Source organism: Ochotona curzoniae, unplaced genomic scaffold (genome assembly GCF_017591425.1).
Source record: "Ochotona curzoniae isolate NIBS_2020 unplaced genomic scaffold, NIBS_Ocur_1.0 scaffold_4506, whole genome shotgun sequence".
Classification (NCBI taxonomy): domain Eukaryota; kingdom Metazoa; phylum Chordata; class Mammalia; order Lagomorpha; family Ochotonidae; genus Ochotona; species Ochotona curzoniae.
The window spans coordinates 15,680,491-15,699,373 of NW_024467119.1; the positions used below are offsets into that span (position 1 = coordinate 15,680,491).

The window sequence follows — 18,883 nt, forward strand, 5'->3', positions numbered from 1 at the left end:
TGGGATCTTTCCTTAACTACCTAAAGCTCACTTTATATTTCCTTAAAGATATCATCCAATTGGTCATGTAGTTGTTTCAAGGTTAGTCTGTACAGCACTGCTCTTTACATATTGCAGCGGTCTGAAAACATTACCTTGCACACTTTCATAAGAATTTAACTAATTTTTCTGATAAGGACAAATATGATCCATATAAATATATTCAGTCAAATATATGGGTATTTCTGAATATGCACACACAAAATAAGGCATTTTCTTAACTCTGATAATCTGAGTTTTCAGTGGGTCTTGTTTTGTATTTTGTTTTATAGAATTATATTAGTATGACTAAGTCAGCATTAAAATAGAACTGTATGAAAATTTCTGTAATTAGCCTTATGTATTCCTCAATGTTTATTTGAAGCTTAAAAAGATCAATAAATCAAGAAGGCACACTTCTCATAAAACATGCAGCAAAAAAACTTGCCACATCTTGATCTCTAGAGCATGAATTAAACTCAAGTATCATCTGTCAGACACTTGCAGTGTGAAAGAACTCTTAATCACTCTTTTTCTTCTTTTCTGTCTTAACAAGCTTTTGATAAACAAACAGAAAGATTTTTATGACAAGGTAAGTAGGGATTGTCACACAGGCCAGCAGGAACCCAATCACATCCAGAGAGTGGTACTGGTACCAGGTGAGGTCGTGGGCTGCAACCCGCAGGTGTTTGGCTCCTTTGTGGCGCATGACATGCTCGATCCAGAAGGCTGCCCGGTCCAGGGACTTCATGGGCTGATCGTGGTGAATTCTTGATAATGTCAGGACATTCTCTTTATAGCTAAAAGAAAATTAATCAGACAAGAAGTTGAAGGACATACAAAAGATAGACATCTGGAAACTTCATGGACTGTAAAATGAATGGCACATAAATGAGGATATCCCATATGGGATATGTGCATATCCCATATGGTTTTTAGTCCTAATCCTGGTGGACGTGTTTCCCATCCAGCTCCCTTCTTGAGCCTGGGAAAGCAGTTGAGGACGGCCCAATGCCCTGGGACCCTGTACCCACGTTGGACACCCGGAAGAGGTTCTGGATCGGAAGAGCTCTGGCCATTGCGGTCACTAGAAGACTGAATAAAGAAACAGAAGATCTTTCATTCTGTCTCTCCTTTTCTCTGTATATGTAACTTTCCAATAAAAATAAAGTAAATCTTTAAAAAATATATAAATCTTGAAAAAAAATACAGTGGTAACAGTTTAACTGAAGTTATTATATATGTTGAAACTGTATAAATCTATTTGTTATTTTTAAAAAAAGCATTATTAAGCAGGAAGTTCCAGTTTAATTTTTAGTCAATTTTTACAGTTTTATAGTTTTTCTGGAAACAAAAATATATTAAAATATGCTTGCATGTATAAATAGCACTCTTTCAACAGCTTTGAGAAAATTAAAAAGATTCAACTGTTTACAAATATCACTGACAAGATCACAATATTAGCATTGAAATCTAACAAAAATAATGTAAAGAAAGAATAGATTACAGATTGTTTTATGGAAAATAAAATAAAACTTTTGAGAAATGTCTAATAAAACAATCTTAACAATGTGAAATATTCATATTACTTAGCATCAATCTAGGAATCTACTGTTTACATATAACCCATAAAATGTTGTGTCTCTGAACTGCACATGAACAATTTCATCTTAAAATATGACATGAGTTGCTCAGGCTTTAAGGAACCCATAGTGTGCTGAAAGTAGGTTAGCACTTTTATATGTTGATTGCTTGATTTAGTTGCATTCTTAATGCTTTCTTTTAGTCGTTTTTCTTTTATGCTTTTAGTCCTCTTGTGGTCATCTTCAGGGACACATCTCACTCAATTTATACACTGTTTCCCACTCTGTGCACCATCCAGACAACTCTACTGAAATCAATGAGAAATCATGGCAAAACTCAGAAGAGCTAACTCACAGTTGCCTTCCAACCTTCGGGAAATGTGTGCTCAACATTTGGTCTTGCTTAGACTCAACTGCCACCCTCTTGGCTTTCATCTGATAACTTATGGGTAAACGCTGTCTAGTCTTAAGGAAAGTAATACTCACGAAGGATCATGAATGACTGTCCTCAAGGCATTGAGCAAATCTTCACTTGACATGGTTTTCCAGTTCAGTCTCACAGCTGCTCCCTTGGCTGTCATGTGGGCAATGTTATCATGTTGGTCTCCAAACAAAGGGATGCCCACCATAGGGACGCCATGGTGAATTGCCTCATAGATGCCATTGGCTCCACCATGAGTTACAAAAGCTCTGGTTTTTGGATGACCTAGGGTTGAGGAATTTTTAATAAAATTATTCAGCATAAATCTTAGAATGAAAAGGGAAGATTTAAGGTATGAAATGATAAAGGGACAGAGCTGTCTGGTTGACAAATCACTGACAGACGTAAATCTGCATGAAACTGCTTTCAGATCTAGAGAAATTGGCATGTAAATCCATTGGGAAAATAAGTGAAGGTGAAATTGTGGAAGAAGTTTGATAATGCTTGACCAGTGAACACAAATTCACCTCATGGGCGTAAAGAAAAAATATTCTGAATAAAATAAGTATCATACACAAAAATAGAAGCTGAGTGCATGTTACAATATTGTCTTTTTGAAATACAGTGCATTTAGGACCCAGAGCGGTGACTCCACACGCTAATATTCCACCTTGCAGTGCCAGCATCCTATATGAGTACTGAGCCTAGTGCCAGCTGCTCCATTTTTGAGCTGGCTCCCTGCTTATGATATTGGAAAGCCATTGGAAATCACTGAAGTCTTAAGAAACCTGCACCAATGTGGAGACCAGGAAGAAGCTCCTCTCTCCTGGTTTCAGATCAGCTCAGCTCATCTCTAGCCATTTGGGAAGTAAATCAATGGATTCAAAAACTCTTTCTCTGTAATCTGCCTTTCAAATCAAAATAAACAATTCACTAGGTCTGTCATTTTGGGTTTCCCACTGAGCAGGCAGTCACATCCAGCAGTGATAAAATCACAATAATGATAGTCAACACTCATTTTGAAATCTGATCACACATAAATATGCAGGTTCACTCATTAAACAGTTTATTACTCTTCTATTACTTTGGTAACCAATGATGTTAGAGGAAAGCATGGAAATAATGACTGAATTAGGAGACAGGCAATGCAGTGCATTATTGAGAGTTCTCTGTGGGACAAAACTGCATTGGGAGCTTTTGATTCCAGACATAAACAATGTATATGTGTCTAAAAATATTCCATCTGTTATGAATTTTTATGTCTTGTGGTGCCATAAGGTAGAAACATACATGTCTTATGATGACTTTCTCCATAATACATGAATATACAATTTCACATTGTGCTGTTATTATCTGCATTGACTATTACTCATGTTTTCAGCAGTTTTTTTTTTAAGCAAGTTCTTACCAAGAAGATCATTCTGGGGAATCCACTTATAGATCTGAGTGTTGGGCCCTAAAGTTTCTGGTTTCTTTCCATCAAATCTCCATAAAACCTGTTAAATAAAGAAAATATCTTACCCATGGTTGAATTTGAAGAGAGCACATCACAAATCTAAAATGATTGACACATCAACAACTAAATGTTCTCCATAGAAAAGATAAGGAAAGGATTGTGTTAATGGAACACCTTTTCCTGTGCTGATATTTTATATTTGATCAGATGTTAAATCTAATATTTTCCATAGAAAGAGCCTTAATGAGTGAGCTCATAGGTAACAACTTCAGCTGTTTAATTCTCATGCAAAAAATGACACATTAGCAGTGAACTATTAATTTTTCAAATATGTATGTTTTGATGTTAGCATTATCTTTCAAATCTAATACTAAAATTTTCCTTTTAAAAACTAAAATGAATTATATTCACATTTCCATAATTTCATTAGGATTTGACGTCTTTTAAGTGACAAGAAAGCAATTCCCCATGATCAGAAATATGTGAGAAATAGTTTACTTGCTCTCAGGAATCCTATAAAACTTATTTCATATTGCCAAATAGTGCACACAAATTCCAGCAAAATTTGAGGTTGCATTTTTTAAAAGTCATTTCAATGTGTTAGGATTTCTAGAGTTGGAAATATTGAAAAATAGAGAGTAAGGTGTTTCATAAATAGTACGGCAATTTACTGAAGTCCAAAATTCTGATGTTCCTAAATTTCCTCAGCTGAATTTAACTCTCCCAATTAACTGTAAAGCATTACAAGACATGATAAGCATGCTCTTCTCTACTCAGTCATCATGCCCATTATAAGGTACAGCACTGACTTTGAATTTAAGAGAAGTTATCCTAAACTAGAATACAAACCACACGTGTTACTTTTCTATATAATCTGTGCATGTTAAAAGTAAATTCAAGGCCTGGAACAGTAGTCTAGTGGCTGGGTTCCTTGCTTAGCATGCACCAGGATCCCATATGGGTGCCAGTTGTAATCCCGGCAGCTCCACTTCGCCTCCAGCTCCCTGCTTATGGTCTAGAAAAGCAGTGGAGGATGGCCCAAAGTCTGGGGACCCTGCACCTATGTGTGACACCTACAAGAAGCTTCTGACTCCTGGCATTGAATCAGCTCAGCAACAGCCATTGTGGCAACATGGGGAGTGAACCAGTGGATGGAAGATCTTTCTCTCTTTGCCTCCCTGTAAATCTGACTTTCCAATAAAAACAAATCTTTTTGTTGTTGTTGTTGTTAAAATAAACTCAGTTTTTCACACTAAACAAAAATGTACAAATAGGTGATTAATAGAAGCTTATATTAGATAAAAAGCTGATTCATAAATATACAGTCATATTAGGAATATTAATCCCTACTGTATTATAGAAGATTGTGAACATTAAGTCTCTTCCCATCCCACCCCTATTAATGTTGGATTCTTTATATTCTTTTCCTCCTGATCAATACAAAAAAGGTGCTAATAAGATAGGTTAGATGCAAGTCCTCAAGGAGCCACATTTATGTTGGACAAAGCCAAGCTCCAGGTATCGAACCCCATCTAATTCTCCTCTTGCGTGCTATGGGTTTATGATTTAGACCCTGGCAGAGTCCATTCCCATGAGGCAGGATAAACCTTTTCTTTTTGACATCTGCATACCCAAGGGAACCACAACCTGAACTCTGTTTTAATAAGACCCATTTCTCCTTTGTTTTAATATGCTCGTGAATAATACACCGAACACACCTAGTCATGTTAGGGGAAACAGCAAGCTAGAATTACAAGAGAAATCTAACTGCATGAACCACTTCAGAATTTCCTCAAAACCCACTTCTATTCACTCTGCAGAGACAGTTTGAAGTTAAAATGTACATTGTTTATAAATTTAATGCCTGAGAATATCTTTAGTGTATACAGTTGCCTTGTCAGTCCTAGAAGCAAAGGCTCAAAGGACAGGGCCAAATCAATAATTCCTAGAACATGATCACATTAGTTAGGTAATATTAAAGCAGTTACTGTGCTTGTTAAGTGTATTTTTTTTCACAAAAGTGATACCAGAGTCAATTAAAATCAAAACCCATCATCAATGTTTTAGCATCTTTGAGGTCTCTTCTTAAACTGACATCTTAGAATGATATCTGAGAAGAAGTGGATCTACTATAATCGTTTACTTTTCATACAAGATGTTTCTGAAATCAACTCTGTCCAGAGTTGAGCACACACTTCAGTACCTCCCACCATGTAGCATCTTTTCTGACGTTTTGTGGAAGCTGGGCAAGGGCTGATGCGATCACATTGGCCCTCTCTTCTGACATGTTACTGACCATTGAACCCAGAGAAAACACCACAACTCCCTCTTCTCCAGAGCTCTGCACAAAGTCTTCCATGTCCTGTGAAGAGAGAATTAACTCCATGACAAAATAGCAACAGCACAGCACACACTAATGAAAGGCTTGGTACAAATAAATGGAAGAATGTTGAGTGTGATTAGGAATGAGAGAGGAGCACCTGTGGAAAAAACATACAATGCAAAATTTGCCACTTCTCATTTTCTAGTGTACAGGGAATAGTATCAAATGTAATCACATTGTTATGCTAATCGTGTTGCAAAGTTATTTTCTACTTATTAAAACCTTAGTATATAATGTTAATTCTGTTATGTTTTAAAGAAATCCAATCCTAATGTACATTTCTTACTAGTTACATGAAAAAAAATTAAGTCTTTGTTTTCTCTTTTGTTCCACCTATTTCAACAAAATGTTATTTTGGGCTAATTTAATGTTGTTAAGTATTCGTTTATAAAATAAATGCCTTGGCATAGACATAAATGTATTATTTAAGCATTGCCTTTTATTACTGGATGTTTTGTTTCTTTGCAATGTTTACCTTTATAAATACTTGATGTATATAATGATTTGAATTTTTCCATGGTTGGTTTCATATTAGTGTCCTACTTAGCCAATGGTATAAGCTATCTTAAACGGTCACTTGTCACATGTGTTTCTTAAAAGAAATAGTATGTGAAAATTTCATAATTTGTGAAAGAACAACATATTGTGTGGAATAAAGATGTTATTGAGTATGAAGATAAACTTTGAAATTACTAACTTGGATTCAAGCTTCATACTGACATCATTATGATTATCATCATTATCTTATTATCTATACCTCTGGTTTCCTTGTTCTAAATGTCTTAATATTATTTCTCATAAAACTTTATTATGCTAAGTAAGAGAACATTTAACAGTAGGGTTGTTAGGAATCACACTTTCACAAGTATTGACTTGACTTTTAGACCTGTGAAAGTTATTGTACATAGTGTAAAAATTTATGATCAAAACAGATACCATGGTGTAATAGTTTCAGAAGACATTATGTGACTGTTATTTAGAAGGTGGATAAAAATACAGCTTAGCATATCATGCAATAGAGATATAAAGAATTCTTATTTTCTGTATATCTGAGAATTGCATGGAAAATGGGATTCAAGGTTACATTTATTTGATGTCAGGCTTACTTGAGACCTAGTCACAGTTTTCCCATGATCACCTTGAAGATTCATCACCTGTGTTTTAAGCTTTTTGACAAATATACTTTTTTTGTACATATAATGAATCCTTTTTCATAAAAATGAAATCCTTTGCAGAAAGTAAATTAACATATGTAAGTTGGTTCCTGGTAAGAGAATGTGCTTCCAATTATAATAATAATAATTCTGTTATTTTTACAAGTTTGCAAAAGCGGTTTCACCAGCCTTAAGTCAGAATATGAGTGGGGATTCTGGTTTTTTCATTTTTTACTTCCTTACTATAAAATTAAAGCTTAGGGTAAGAAAGAAAAGAAAACAATGTCACAAGATGTAGCGGTAGACTTGTTTACAAAGAGTGAATGAGCATATATTGCATTATGTTATATAATACAATTTTCCAAATTGAAGCACCACACAGATCAGATAAGGCAAAAAAGAAGAAAAACTGTCTTCAACAAATTATCTAGCACAAATTTCAAAGGTAAATACTGGGTAAATCACATACTATCAGAAACCTTTTATTAACATTTTACTGTAAATGAGTTGTTAATTACAATGGTTTGAAACACATAATTGATGAGTAAGGGAATTTGTAACTTGATTGCTTACTTTCACAAGAAAAAACAGTGACCAAAACACATAAAACACATATGATAAATTTGGTTTTCTTAGAGAAAAAATTAGACTTTCAGTTATATTGAGTACATTCACTGAAACTAAACATAACCCAGCTATTTAGATGCCAAAATAGTGAAATTTATAAATACATATACATGTGCTTATATATCTTCAAACATAACAAATAAACTTCTTTTTTATTAATTGCAATGCATTATGTGACACAGTGTTATGGGCACCTGGATTCCCCCCACCACTTCCCGAATCCTCTCCCCATGGTGGATATCTCCACCTTGCTGCGTTACCACAGTTCAAATTCAGTTGAGGTTCTTTCATTGGAAGTATTTACCAAGCATAAAGTCCAGTGTCTTATTATCCTATTTGGTTCAACGATTTCTTGGTGAGACCATCTCTGGTCCGAAGGTAAAGCCAGCAAATTATCATCCTAATCTATTAAAAACCCGAGCATAACATCAACAACCATTTACAACGTTATGGCATTAATTGACATGGCATTGATTAATAGTATGTTGATAGGATAATGCGGTTTCTTTACTACATGCTGTGACTTCTTCATAGACATTTTAATTTTTGGTTTATATTCAACCTGATTCCATAGTTATCAGTTTAGGTACAGTACAATTTTTTAGGATGGGTGTGCAGAAAAATCCCCAATATTCTAGTGAGGCATAACTAATCTTTGTTTCCCACCTAGTGAAGCATGTTTGGATCCATGCTGGCCACTTCCTGTCTGATTCTAAGCTTTACTTGTTGTTTCTGTCCATTCTAGATTTGTTGTTCGTTTGTATGTTTGTTTGTTTTGTTTTGAGGGGTTACTGGAGTGATCCTGATGGTCACCGCGAGGAAGGGTGGGGACCCAGAGCCAGAGCCAGGCAAGGACCAGAGAGAGCTCGCCTCCCTAGTCCCGAAGAAAGTTTATTATTCTTCTGTTTCTGCAGACCGCTCAGGACTCCTGGCCGTCCTTCCAATGGCGCTGGTTTCTGCATGGCAGAGTTTGGACTTCCTCCATCCCCTGTGGAGGCTCCAGATGGGGGTGGGTGACCTCAGAGTTCTCGGCCTCCAAAGGCACTCCTATTCCCCTTGGTCTCCTTAGCGGTTGGGGTGTAGTCCTTGGTGTCTGTGTTGATGGTCCTTGGTGAGGGTCTGGAAGTCTTCAGGGTTGGAATACAAGCCTCCCCCTGACCACCCACTCCACTCTGGGTCTCCCCCCTGCTTCGTATGCATAACCTCCTGTTAAGAGGCTTTCAGGGTCGCTCCTGATTTTCTCCTTATGCCTGTGTAGCTTTACTATTGTCTACTGCTGACTCGAGTCTGTTGTCTAAGGGTTATCAGATTTGATCCTGATAGGTTATATTTCACGTCTTCTTCTCACTTATTAGGGAGATGGAGGATTTCTCTGCATTCCCTCCCCATAACGGAGTAACATAGGGTGTTAAGAGTGTTTTAGGTTTTATAGTTCTTTGATGTAGATCATAAGCATTCTGACTCACATTAATTGTTGTTTTATAGGTTACAACACATTATTTTATTGCATTGGATACATGTTATCAGAGATTGCAATAATATTACAATGTATAGGTATTATTTTTCAGATTAACAACTTTTCATCTCAGAAAGGCAAACATGTGGTATTTAACCTTTTGGGATTGGTTCATTTCTCTTAGCATAATGGAGTCCAGTTGGGCCCTTTTGATAGCTGAGTAGTATTCCATGGAGTATATGAACCATAGCTTTCTTATCCAATCTTCTGTTGACGGGCATTTCGGTTGCTTCCAGGTGTTTGCAATTACTGATTGTGCTGCTCTAAATATAGGGGTGCATGTTGGTTTCTCGTAAAACAAGTGTTTTGGATATATTGCTAAGAGTACTATTGCTGGGTCCTATGGTATGCTGATTTTCAATTGTTTCAGTATCCTCCATACTGATTTCCATAGAGGCTGTACAAGTTTGCAGTCCCACCAACAGTGGAGTAGGGTTCCCTTTTCCCCACATCCTCGCCAGCAAGTATTGTTGGTGGTGTTTTGTATGTGTGCCATCCTTTCTGGCATTAGGTGGTACCTCATTGTTGTCTTCATTTGGATTTCCCTTATTGTCAGAGAACTTGAACATTTTTTCATATGTTTGTTTGCCATTTGGGTTTGTTCTTTTGTGAAATGTCTGCCCATTTCCTGTGCCCGTTTCTTGAATAGTTTGTTTGTTTTGGTGTTTTGGTAGTTCTGTAGATCTTTGTATATCCTGGAGATTAGCCCCCTATCACCTATGTAGTGTGCAAAGATCTTCTCCCATTCTGTGGGTTGCTTTTTTACTTTGTTGATGGTTTCCCTTGCTGTACAGAAGCTTCTTAGTTTGATGAAGTCCCATTTGTTTACTTAGGTCTTGATTGCTATTGCCTTTGGAGTCCTTTTTAGGAAGTCAGGGCCTACACCTAAATCTTATAGTGTGTTTCCTACATTTTCTTCCAAAAGTTTGAAGGTTTCTGGGTGTAGGTTTAAGTCTTTTATCCATTTAGATTTGATGTTAGTGTATGGTGAGAGGTATGGCTCTATCTTCTTGTTTCTACAGGCTATTATCCAGTTGTCCCAACAGCATTTGATGAATAGACCTTCCCATTTGCTTGGGTAGAATTCTGCCTTTTTGTTGAAGATTAATTGGCTGTATATATGTGAGTTTCCTTCTGTTGTTTCTATTCTGTTCCATTGATCCTCTTCTCTATCTTTGTGCCAGTACCAGGCTGTTTTGATAACCACTGCCCTATAGTATGTCTAGAGGTCCAGAACTGTGATTCCCCCTGATAAGTGCCTATTCTTCAGAATGGTTCTAGCTATTTGTGGTTTTTTTGTGTTTCCAGATGAACCTATGTATCATTTTTTCCAATTCAATGAAGAATGTTTTGGGTAATTTGATTGGGATTGCATTGAAATTGTATATTGCTTTTGGTAGTATAGACATTTTAATGATATTAATTTTGCCTATCCAGGAGCATGGGATGTTGCTCCATCTTTTGAGGTCTTGTTCAATTTGTTTTTTAAGTGTTTTGAAATTTTCTTCAAAAAGGTCCCCTACACTTTGGGTTAAATTTATTCCTAGACACTTCATGCTTTTCTCTGTTATTTTGAATGGTAACTTGCTGGTTAGATCTTCTTCCATCTTGGGGCTGTTTGTGTACACTATGGCTATTGATTTTTGTTCATTAATTTTGTACCCTGCCACTCTACCAAATTCTCGTATAAGTTCTAGCAGTCTCTGTATTGAGTCTCTTGTTTCCTCTATGTAAAGGATCATGTCATCTGTGAATAGTGAAAGCTTGACTTCTTCATTTCCTATTTGGATTCCTTTGATTTCTTTGTCTTGTCTTATGGCCTCTGCAAGCACTTTTAGGACTATGTTGAATAGCAGCAGGGATAGCAGACATCCTTGTCTTGTTCCAAATCCCAGTGGAAAGGGATCCAATTTTTCTCCATTCAGCATGATGCTGGCATTGACTTTTTTGTATATTGCTTTGAATATGTTGTGGATTATTCCTTCTATGCCAACCCTGGTTAGGGTTTTTAACATAAAGTGATGTTGGATGTTGTTGAAGGCTTATTCTGCATCTATTGATACTATTATATGATTTTTGTTCCTCAGTTTTTGGATGTGGTTTATCACCTTTACGGATTTCTGTATGTTGAACCATCCCTGCATTGCCTGGATGAATCCTACTTGGATTGGATGTATGATCTGTCTGATTTTTTTTTTTAATTCTATTGGCTAGGATTTTATTGAGAATCTTGGTGTCAATACTCATCAGGGAGATTGGTCTATAGTTCTCCTTCTCTGTTAATTCTTTATCCGGTTTTGCGATTAAAGTGATATTGGCTTCATAGAATGAGTTTGGAAGGGATGCTTCCTTTTCTATTGTTTTGAAAAGCTTGTAGAGGATTGGGTTAGGTTTGCATGGAATGTTTTATAGAATTCTGCAGTAAAGCCTTCTGGGCCTGGGCGTTTCTTTGTTCGGAGATTTTTGATCATGGATTCAATCTCTGCTTTGGTTATGGGTTTATTCAGGTATTCTTTGGCTTCTGAGGTGAGTTTTGGTAAGTGGTGGGAATCTAGGAAACTTTCCATTTCCAAATGGTTATCTGATTGTTGGAGTACAGTTTTTTGTAATAATTTCTGATTATTTTCTTCATGGTTGCAGTGTCTGTTGTTATGTCGCCTTTGTCATCTTTGAGGCTGCTAATTCTCGCCTTTTCTTGCTTTCTCTTGTTAATCGGGACAGTGGGGTGTCTATTTTATTTATCGTCTCAAGAAACCAGGTTTTCAATAATCGATTTTGTGTATAGTTCTTTTAGTTTCTATTTGATTTATTTGATAATTTCTTGTTTCCTCTTGTTTGTGGGGTCATTCTGTTGCTGTTTTTCCAATTCCTGGATGTGCATGTTTAATTCCTGTATTTGATTCCTTTCTTGTGCCTTGACATGAGCACTAATTGCAATAAGCTTACCATGCAATACTGCTTTGGTGGTGTCCCACAAGTTTTGGACCATTGTATCTGAGTTTTCATTGGTTTCCATGAATTTTTTGATCTCATCTTTGATTTCTTCTCTAACCCATTGCTTTATTTTCAAAAATAACAAATAAACTTTTAACCCCATTTTTCGTTAACTTTTGAAGCATGGTGTGTGCACCTTAAAATGCTATATGAATTTAACACATATTTAGTTTTTGTATTTCTTCATAAGTATGTCATTCTAAAAGCTTTAGTAACTGTAAAGTGAAAGGCCTTTCTCAGACACAACATGTAAGAATGATAAGTTCTTCATTCCAAATGCATTGAGCATTTTCTCTGTATTCATTTTCAGACAGCTATGAGACTGAAACCAAATTCCCCAAGGTGGCATTACTGCTGTGTCCACTCTCAGTATAAAGCAGAAAGAGCAGCTCTGTAGTGAAGCCACCATTGCTACTCTCTTGGCTCTCAGTCCTGTGAATCTCATGTGCAATGAGGTAATGCTATGGTGAGAGCAAGTGAGTTTGGCTGTAAATCTTGTGGGAGCACATAATTACATTGTTGAGAAATAACTTTCCTTTTAAGCTAGAATATTACTGAGGAGCCTCCGCATGTATAGTAAAACTCAACATTGGGTCGGATCTTGTTCATCTTATTACCAAAGCATGTATGTTTAATTTTAATAGAGTCCATAGCATTTCTGTTTTCTAAGATTTTTTTTTAATTATTTGTTTTGTCGGAAAATCAGAATCACAGAGACAAAACAGAAAGATGGCCACAATGCATGGAGCTGACTCAAGCCCAAGCCAAAACCAGGAGCCAGTAAACATGAGCTTGTTCCTGGTCTCTCATGTGGATTCTGGGTCCCAAGGCCTTGGGTTGTCTTAGACTGCTTCCTGAGGCTACAAGCAGGGAGCTGGATGGCAAGTGGAACAGCAGGGACACGAACTGGTGCCATATGGGATCCTGGTACAGGCAAGGCAAGGACTTTAGCCACTAGGCTCCTGCACCTGGCCCTTTTATCACTTTATAAAAAAATAATTTTAATCTATTGGAAATCCAGGTCAGAAGAATCAAGATGGCTGAATAGGCTAAGCATACATTTAAACAGATGAAGAAATTTAAGCCAGTGTGAAATAAAGAGGGAAGATTTCAGGAAAGAGAAGAGAACAATAGCACTGGCAGCTGGCACTTCACCAGCAACCAGGTGAGAAGGGATATCTACCGGGAGTTCAGGCAGTGCACCCAGACAAAGAAGTGCTTGTCTTGCTAGTCTGTTTGATTTGACCAGGTGTAGAGACAGAGCAGCAGATCCCAGACGAGCAGTGCGGGAACAGGGTGGATTTCACCACCTAGTCCACTCCTCAGAGCCAGTCAGGCACCATTTTGTTTTAGGAGGCAAGTGCTATGGACAGTGGTGAGTATGCATTGAACTGGGAGTGACCTCATTTCTGGCTCAGTGAATTTCAGCAACATGGCATCCTACAGGTTCCACCCAAGACAGGTCTGGGTAGTCATCAGGCCTGATGGCCATCAGATCAAGAACTCTAGTAGTGGCACATCAGGTGTTATTTTGTACAAGGTAGAAAAGAATTTGAAACTGAAAGGACAACAGTGAGCTGTGCATGCAGTGAGCTTGATGAGGACTCACTGAGCTCAGTGCATTGCACAGGTCACACAGGAAAATAATTCTGACTATGCCATTGTCCAGGTCAAAATAGGTCTGTGTGTCCCTCAGACCTAATGGCCAACAGGTACTGGCAAGATCAGCACCACCAACAACCTAGCTAAATAGGACATCTGGTGTCTCCCTAATCCTGGGACCTGCTCCAACCGGAAGAGGGAGAAAAATTATGCAGACAACAGTGCAGCCTCTGCAAGGTATCACATGAGGTAGAGACTAGTGAGCCAGGAGGTGGGGCTATGGAAACCATGGTGGAAAATAACATAAGAACCCAGACCAGGAACTTGGTGGAGGGTGTGGCACAGCTGATTGTGGCATTGTGCAGGTCAAAATAGGTCTGTGTGGCTCTCAGACCTAATGGCCAACAGGTACTGGCAAGATCAGCACCACCAACAACCTAGCTAAATAGGACATCTGATGTCTCCCTAATCCTGGGACCTGCTCCAACTGGAAGAGGGAGAAAAATTATGCAGACAACAGTGCAGCCTCTGCAAGGTATCACATGAGGTAGAGACTGGTGAGTCAGGATGTGGGGCTATGGAAACCATGGTGGAAAATAACATAAGAACCCAGACCAGGAACTTGCTGGAGGGAGTGGCACAGCTGACTGCAAACAAAGAACCGTGTAACAACTGCAATAAGTATAATCGAACTGTAGACCTGTGGGTGACAGAGTAGAAACCTGTCCCAAGAAGAGGAATCTGCTAAACAGAACTACAACGACTAAGAGCTAAAGAAGAGACAACAGAACAATGAATATTACTGAAGACTCCCCTGCAAAGGAACCAACGCTTTACTAACCTCAGAGTAAACTCAGGAAGACATTGAGAAAATGGGGGATACAGAATTCAAAACACTTGTTACAAAACTTCTTATCAACAATGAGAAGCACAAAAAGGAGACATTCAAGGATTTTAAGGAATATGTCACACTGGGAATGAATCAAATGAAAGCTAGTATTTCAGAAATGAAGAATACAGGTGGAGCATATGATAAGTTAGAGTGGAGAGTCTCCAAGATAGAATGAAGGAGCAGAAGAAAGAATCTCAAAAATAGAAGACATTTCTTTCTAGCAAGGGGAAGCAAACAAAAAGCTGGAAGCAGATCTGGGTCAAGCTAAAAAAAAAGTATTCAAGAATTGAAAGAGACTATCAAAAGGTTAAACATAAGAGTTCTGGGAGTCCCAGAAGGTGCAGAAAGAGAAGCTAGGTTTATAAATGTATTTAATGAAATAATAAGGAAAAATTTCCCTAATCTGGAGAAAGAATTGGGAAACAGTAGCTTCCACACATACATGTTTCTGAAAATGACAAGATTCCACCCTTCTTTAGTTCTCACGAGTGTTCTGTGTATGTGTACCATATTTTCATTGGATGAACAAACAGGTTATATCTATTTCTTGGATAACTGAAAAGTGTACCAGTGCAAATAAGTTCAGACACATGGTAATAATTCCATACTGGTTTCAAAGATATGTTCCTTTTTCAGTTTTAGTTTGTCCTTGTTGTTGTTATTTACATTTCCCACAAAGCACAACAAGAGATAATGTCATGTAAATGATTACTAAAATTTAGTTATCTGTCAACTGTGACTGACTCCTGTCTTTTAAAAATGTATCTATGTACTTTAAAATCAGAGTTACAGAGAAGAGGGAAAGATAAATATTTGTCTTCTATCTGCTGGCTCACTTCTGAAATGGTGCAATAGTCAGGCTAGCCTAAGGTGAAAGCAGAAGCTATAGTGTTGAACAGAAACTCAACAGGATCTCCCATGTGCCTGGCAAGGGATCAAACAGTTAGGCCAGCATCCGTGGCCTTCTCAGGCCAATGCTGGGTAAATGAGCAGAAAGTGGTGGTGCAACTGATCTGATGCAAGGAAGGTATACAGCATTGCACACAATGTCTTAATTTTTATCAGTTCAATACTAGCCCTTGTCCCTGAACCTCTACAACAACCCCCAAAGATCCCTCTGTCCATAGTCTTGGTTGAATGTAGATGAACCAAGGCTCTGCATCTTGAAGGCTTATTTGATAACTCTGATTAGAATGCAAGTGGATATTTCATAACAATAATTTCCTCATTTGCTCTTAACTCTCCCCAGCTCATCTTTACGCAAGACTTTCCTTTATCAGGGCTTATAACTTCCTTTTTTGCCTCTAAAATATTCAGCCTTTATATTCAATTTCATTTTCTTATACTGAACTCTATCTTCCTTCTTTTCTTGGCAAGATGGCCCTTGGGTAGCCCAGAAATTCTCAATGACAGAAAAGTCAGATACTTGTATTGTATAGAAAGAAATATGATTCTAAATGGCAAGCCAATATATCTCACTTTCCACAACACTGCCTTCCTGTAATTAAAATATGCTAAAGATGCAATGCATGGACATTTCCAATGAAATGGACAATAAACACAGTAAAGGAAACAGAAATTTACTTACCTTGGGCAGAGGTTTGGCAGGTTTACAGTGGAGCCCTCCAACAAAATGGACATTTGGCAAGGTGGGACGAGGAAATTCCAAGTCCCAATAGCTTCCAATGAACCACATGTCAGCTTTTGCCACCAGCTCATAGAATGTAACGGGTCTTCCTGCAGAGTGAAAGGAAAAGGAAAGAGAATGGTCACATAAAGTGTATCATGTCATGCTCTTAGAGCTTTTGAAGTGAAGCAATTGATATGCAAATGCCTGTGAATCCATAAAAGAAATGTTTATTTTGAAAAATTTGATTCATGAGTACAATTTACACAATCATACACACATACACACTTGAGTGTTGGAGATCCCTTCATCTGCTTGTCATTTCCAAAGTGGTTAAAACAAACTAGGTGAGGCTACTTGAAAGCCAGGAGCTCCATCGGGTTAGTGGAATAGAGACACAAGCCTCAGTCATTCTGGTTCAACAGCCATTAGAACTCTCAGGCACCAACAACATCCCTAGGGCGTCTTGAACTGTATTTCAAGGCTGGCCTGGCCCTGTTCCTTTGAATATCTGTCCAACAATCCACACCCTTCAAGCAGGGCCTCCCTATTTGACATGACCATGAAATGATACCACAGTTCCACCTCTACAGTATCTCAACATCCAAAGCTACAAATGATCTTGTCTGCTGAAGAACATGGCATCTGCCATAGAGTCCCTCATCTACACAGCAGCAGTTGTCCACCCTCGGAGAAGTTATTAACCTTTAATAAATTCAACTGGGCTGGGAATTGATACCCCATTTCCTCTCTGGTCTGTGTCTTTTCCCAACAGGTTTGCAAATAGATGATAGACTCAATTCCTTGGATAACCTGTACTACTTTCTAGGCATATAGATTGAAACTTAAGGCAGTCATTCTAATGGGAGTACAAGTGTTACAAGTGCTTGCTTAACTCAGTCTACCATACCATCTGCTCCAAACTGTTGAGTTTTTAAAGAATGTGATGGAATTCCATGATCTTACTGCTGTTTTTACCGTACAATAGAAGCAGACTAATACTTATTTATATGTAAGTATGTATATACAGCATATATCAATATATAATTGTTACTTCAAGGATTTTCATAAAAATAAAAAAATCTTAAATTATAAAAATATATATTTGTCTTCACCCTTATTTTAAGGGTGTTATTTAAGTCAAGAAAGACAATTTTCAAAAAGATGAGACTGCCAGTTAACTGTTAACTTCTTAACAGCCTTCTCAGTGTTTCTCAAATCATTGGACTAGAACATGTAACACTTTGACCTTCATAGCTATATTCAGTTGGGAAGCATCACCTACCTTAGCTATACCATGACAGATGTTTGATAAAATGGACATGTAATTCCTTAGCGAAATGCTCAGTGCTTCTTTTGTAGTTGGAATGCCCTATCCTAGGGATGGGCCACTGACCATCAACTGAAACTTTAATGTAAAATTTACATTAATGTAAAGCCTTTGCATAATATTGGATAGATTCTTAAATCATTGTATATTTTTATTGTATTTCAACCAAGAAGTGGCTAATTGATCTGCTTTCTCATTCATGCAAGATCAGCTTCAAAGTCATAGGAAAGTTAGATCTCCACATTACCAATGAAATCATGACTTACCTAATACTTCACTGCAAAACTGGTTCCATCTTTTCTCATTAAATACTTGAAACCAAAAGTCAAAATAAAGCATAAACAGCATATTTTTTACCCTCTCCATGAATGTCATTCTGCCACTTAAATCAGACAGAATGAGAGGGACATAGGAAGGAGGCACTAAAAGTCCTCCACTATACTTTTCCACAGTGTAGCCAGGAGTGAAGCGAAGACTGTACACAAATGGGATTTTAAGTAGCTCTGCCAACAGTTCACCACATGGACCAATCGCATCTGAAATAAGGATGTCAAACTTTGATTCTTGTAGTTTTGTCATGAGTTTCTTGTTCAAAACTGCTGCTTTACAGAGATCTTCACAACTATTAGAATATTCTAAAATGAGTTTTTGGAATCCTGGAAGATATTCCCAATATGATTCATGCTGTACTTTTGTCCACATATTAATAAATTGCATGAAAAACACTTCCATGTCCTCTTTAGTTGCATCAATAGGAAAAGTTTCAAATTTGATAGCAGTTGTTTTGCCAGAGTCAACGAAAATTGAAGCGTTATGGTTCAGAACGATCACCTCATGACCTCTCCGGACAAGTTCCTCTAGGATTACATTTAAGTTCATCCAGTGACTGTACTCCATAGGCCACACCAGCACCTTTCCACAACTCCCAGATGTGAAGCAAGCGCTCAGCTGTAGCAGCAGCAGCAGAACTGAAACGTGTTTCAGAGACATTCTGGTGAAGTCACTGCTTCTTCTCCAAGTGCTGTACCCTCTCTTATTCTTCCCATGCTTAATACTCATGAAGAAATTTAATCCAAAGTTAAATTATAACCTGCGATGTTCAAATTTTCTATCTCTTATCAATGCTAGAGGTAAGGACTAGGACAGCCAGTGGAAAAACTCGTGAGCCGTTGTGTTTATACTAGTGAGTCGATTTGCTTCTTTACCTGGCTGCACATATCAGCTGTGATACATTTTGAAACAGTGGCAAGAACAGTGGCATAAGTAAGAATATTGCATGA

The 18,883-nt window shown here is 37.6% G+C and overlaps 1 protein-coding gene across 2 annotated transcripts; it reads right to left on the reverse strand.

The window, feature by feature from the left end:
- Positions 1-417: 417 nt before the first annotated feature.
- LOC121147046 (UDP-glucuronosyltransferase 2B14-like) lies at positions 418-18,593 on the reverse strand. Of its 2 annotated transcripts, none has more exons than XM_040966734.1 (6): positions 18,122-18,593; positions 16,235-16,383; positions 5,709-5,840; positions 3,431-3,518; positions 2,088-2,307; positions 418-818 (listed from the first exon to the last, which is right to left on the reverse strand). In XM_040966734.1, exons 1-6 carry the CDS (start codon positions 18,591-18,593, stop codon positions 539-541), a joined length of 1,341 nt encoding a protein of 446 aa, XP_040822668.1. In that variant the 3' UTR covers positions 418-538. The 2 variants fall into 2 exon arrangements, with proteins under 2 accessions (XP_040822668.1, XP_040822667.1); XM_040966733.1 differs by having other exon boundaries at positions 17,870-18,593.
- Positions 18,594-18,883: the final 290 nt, after the last annotated feature.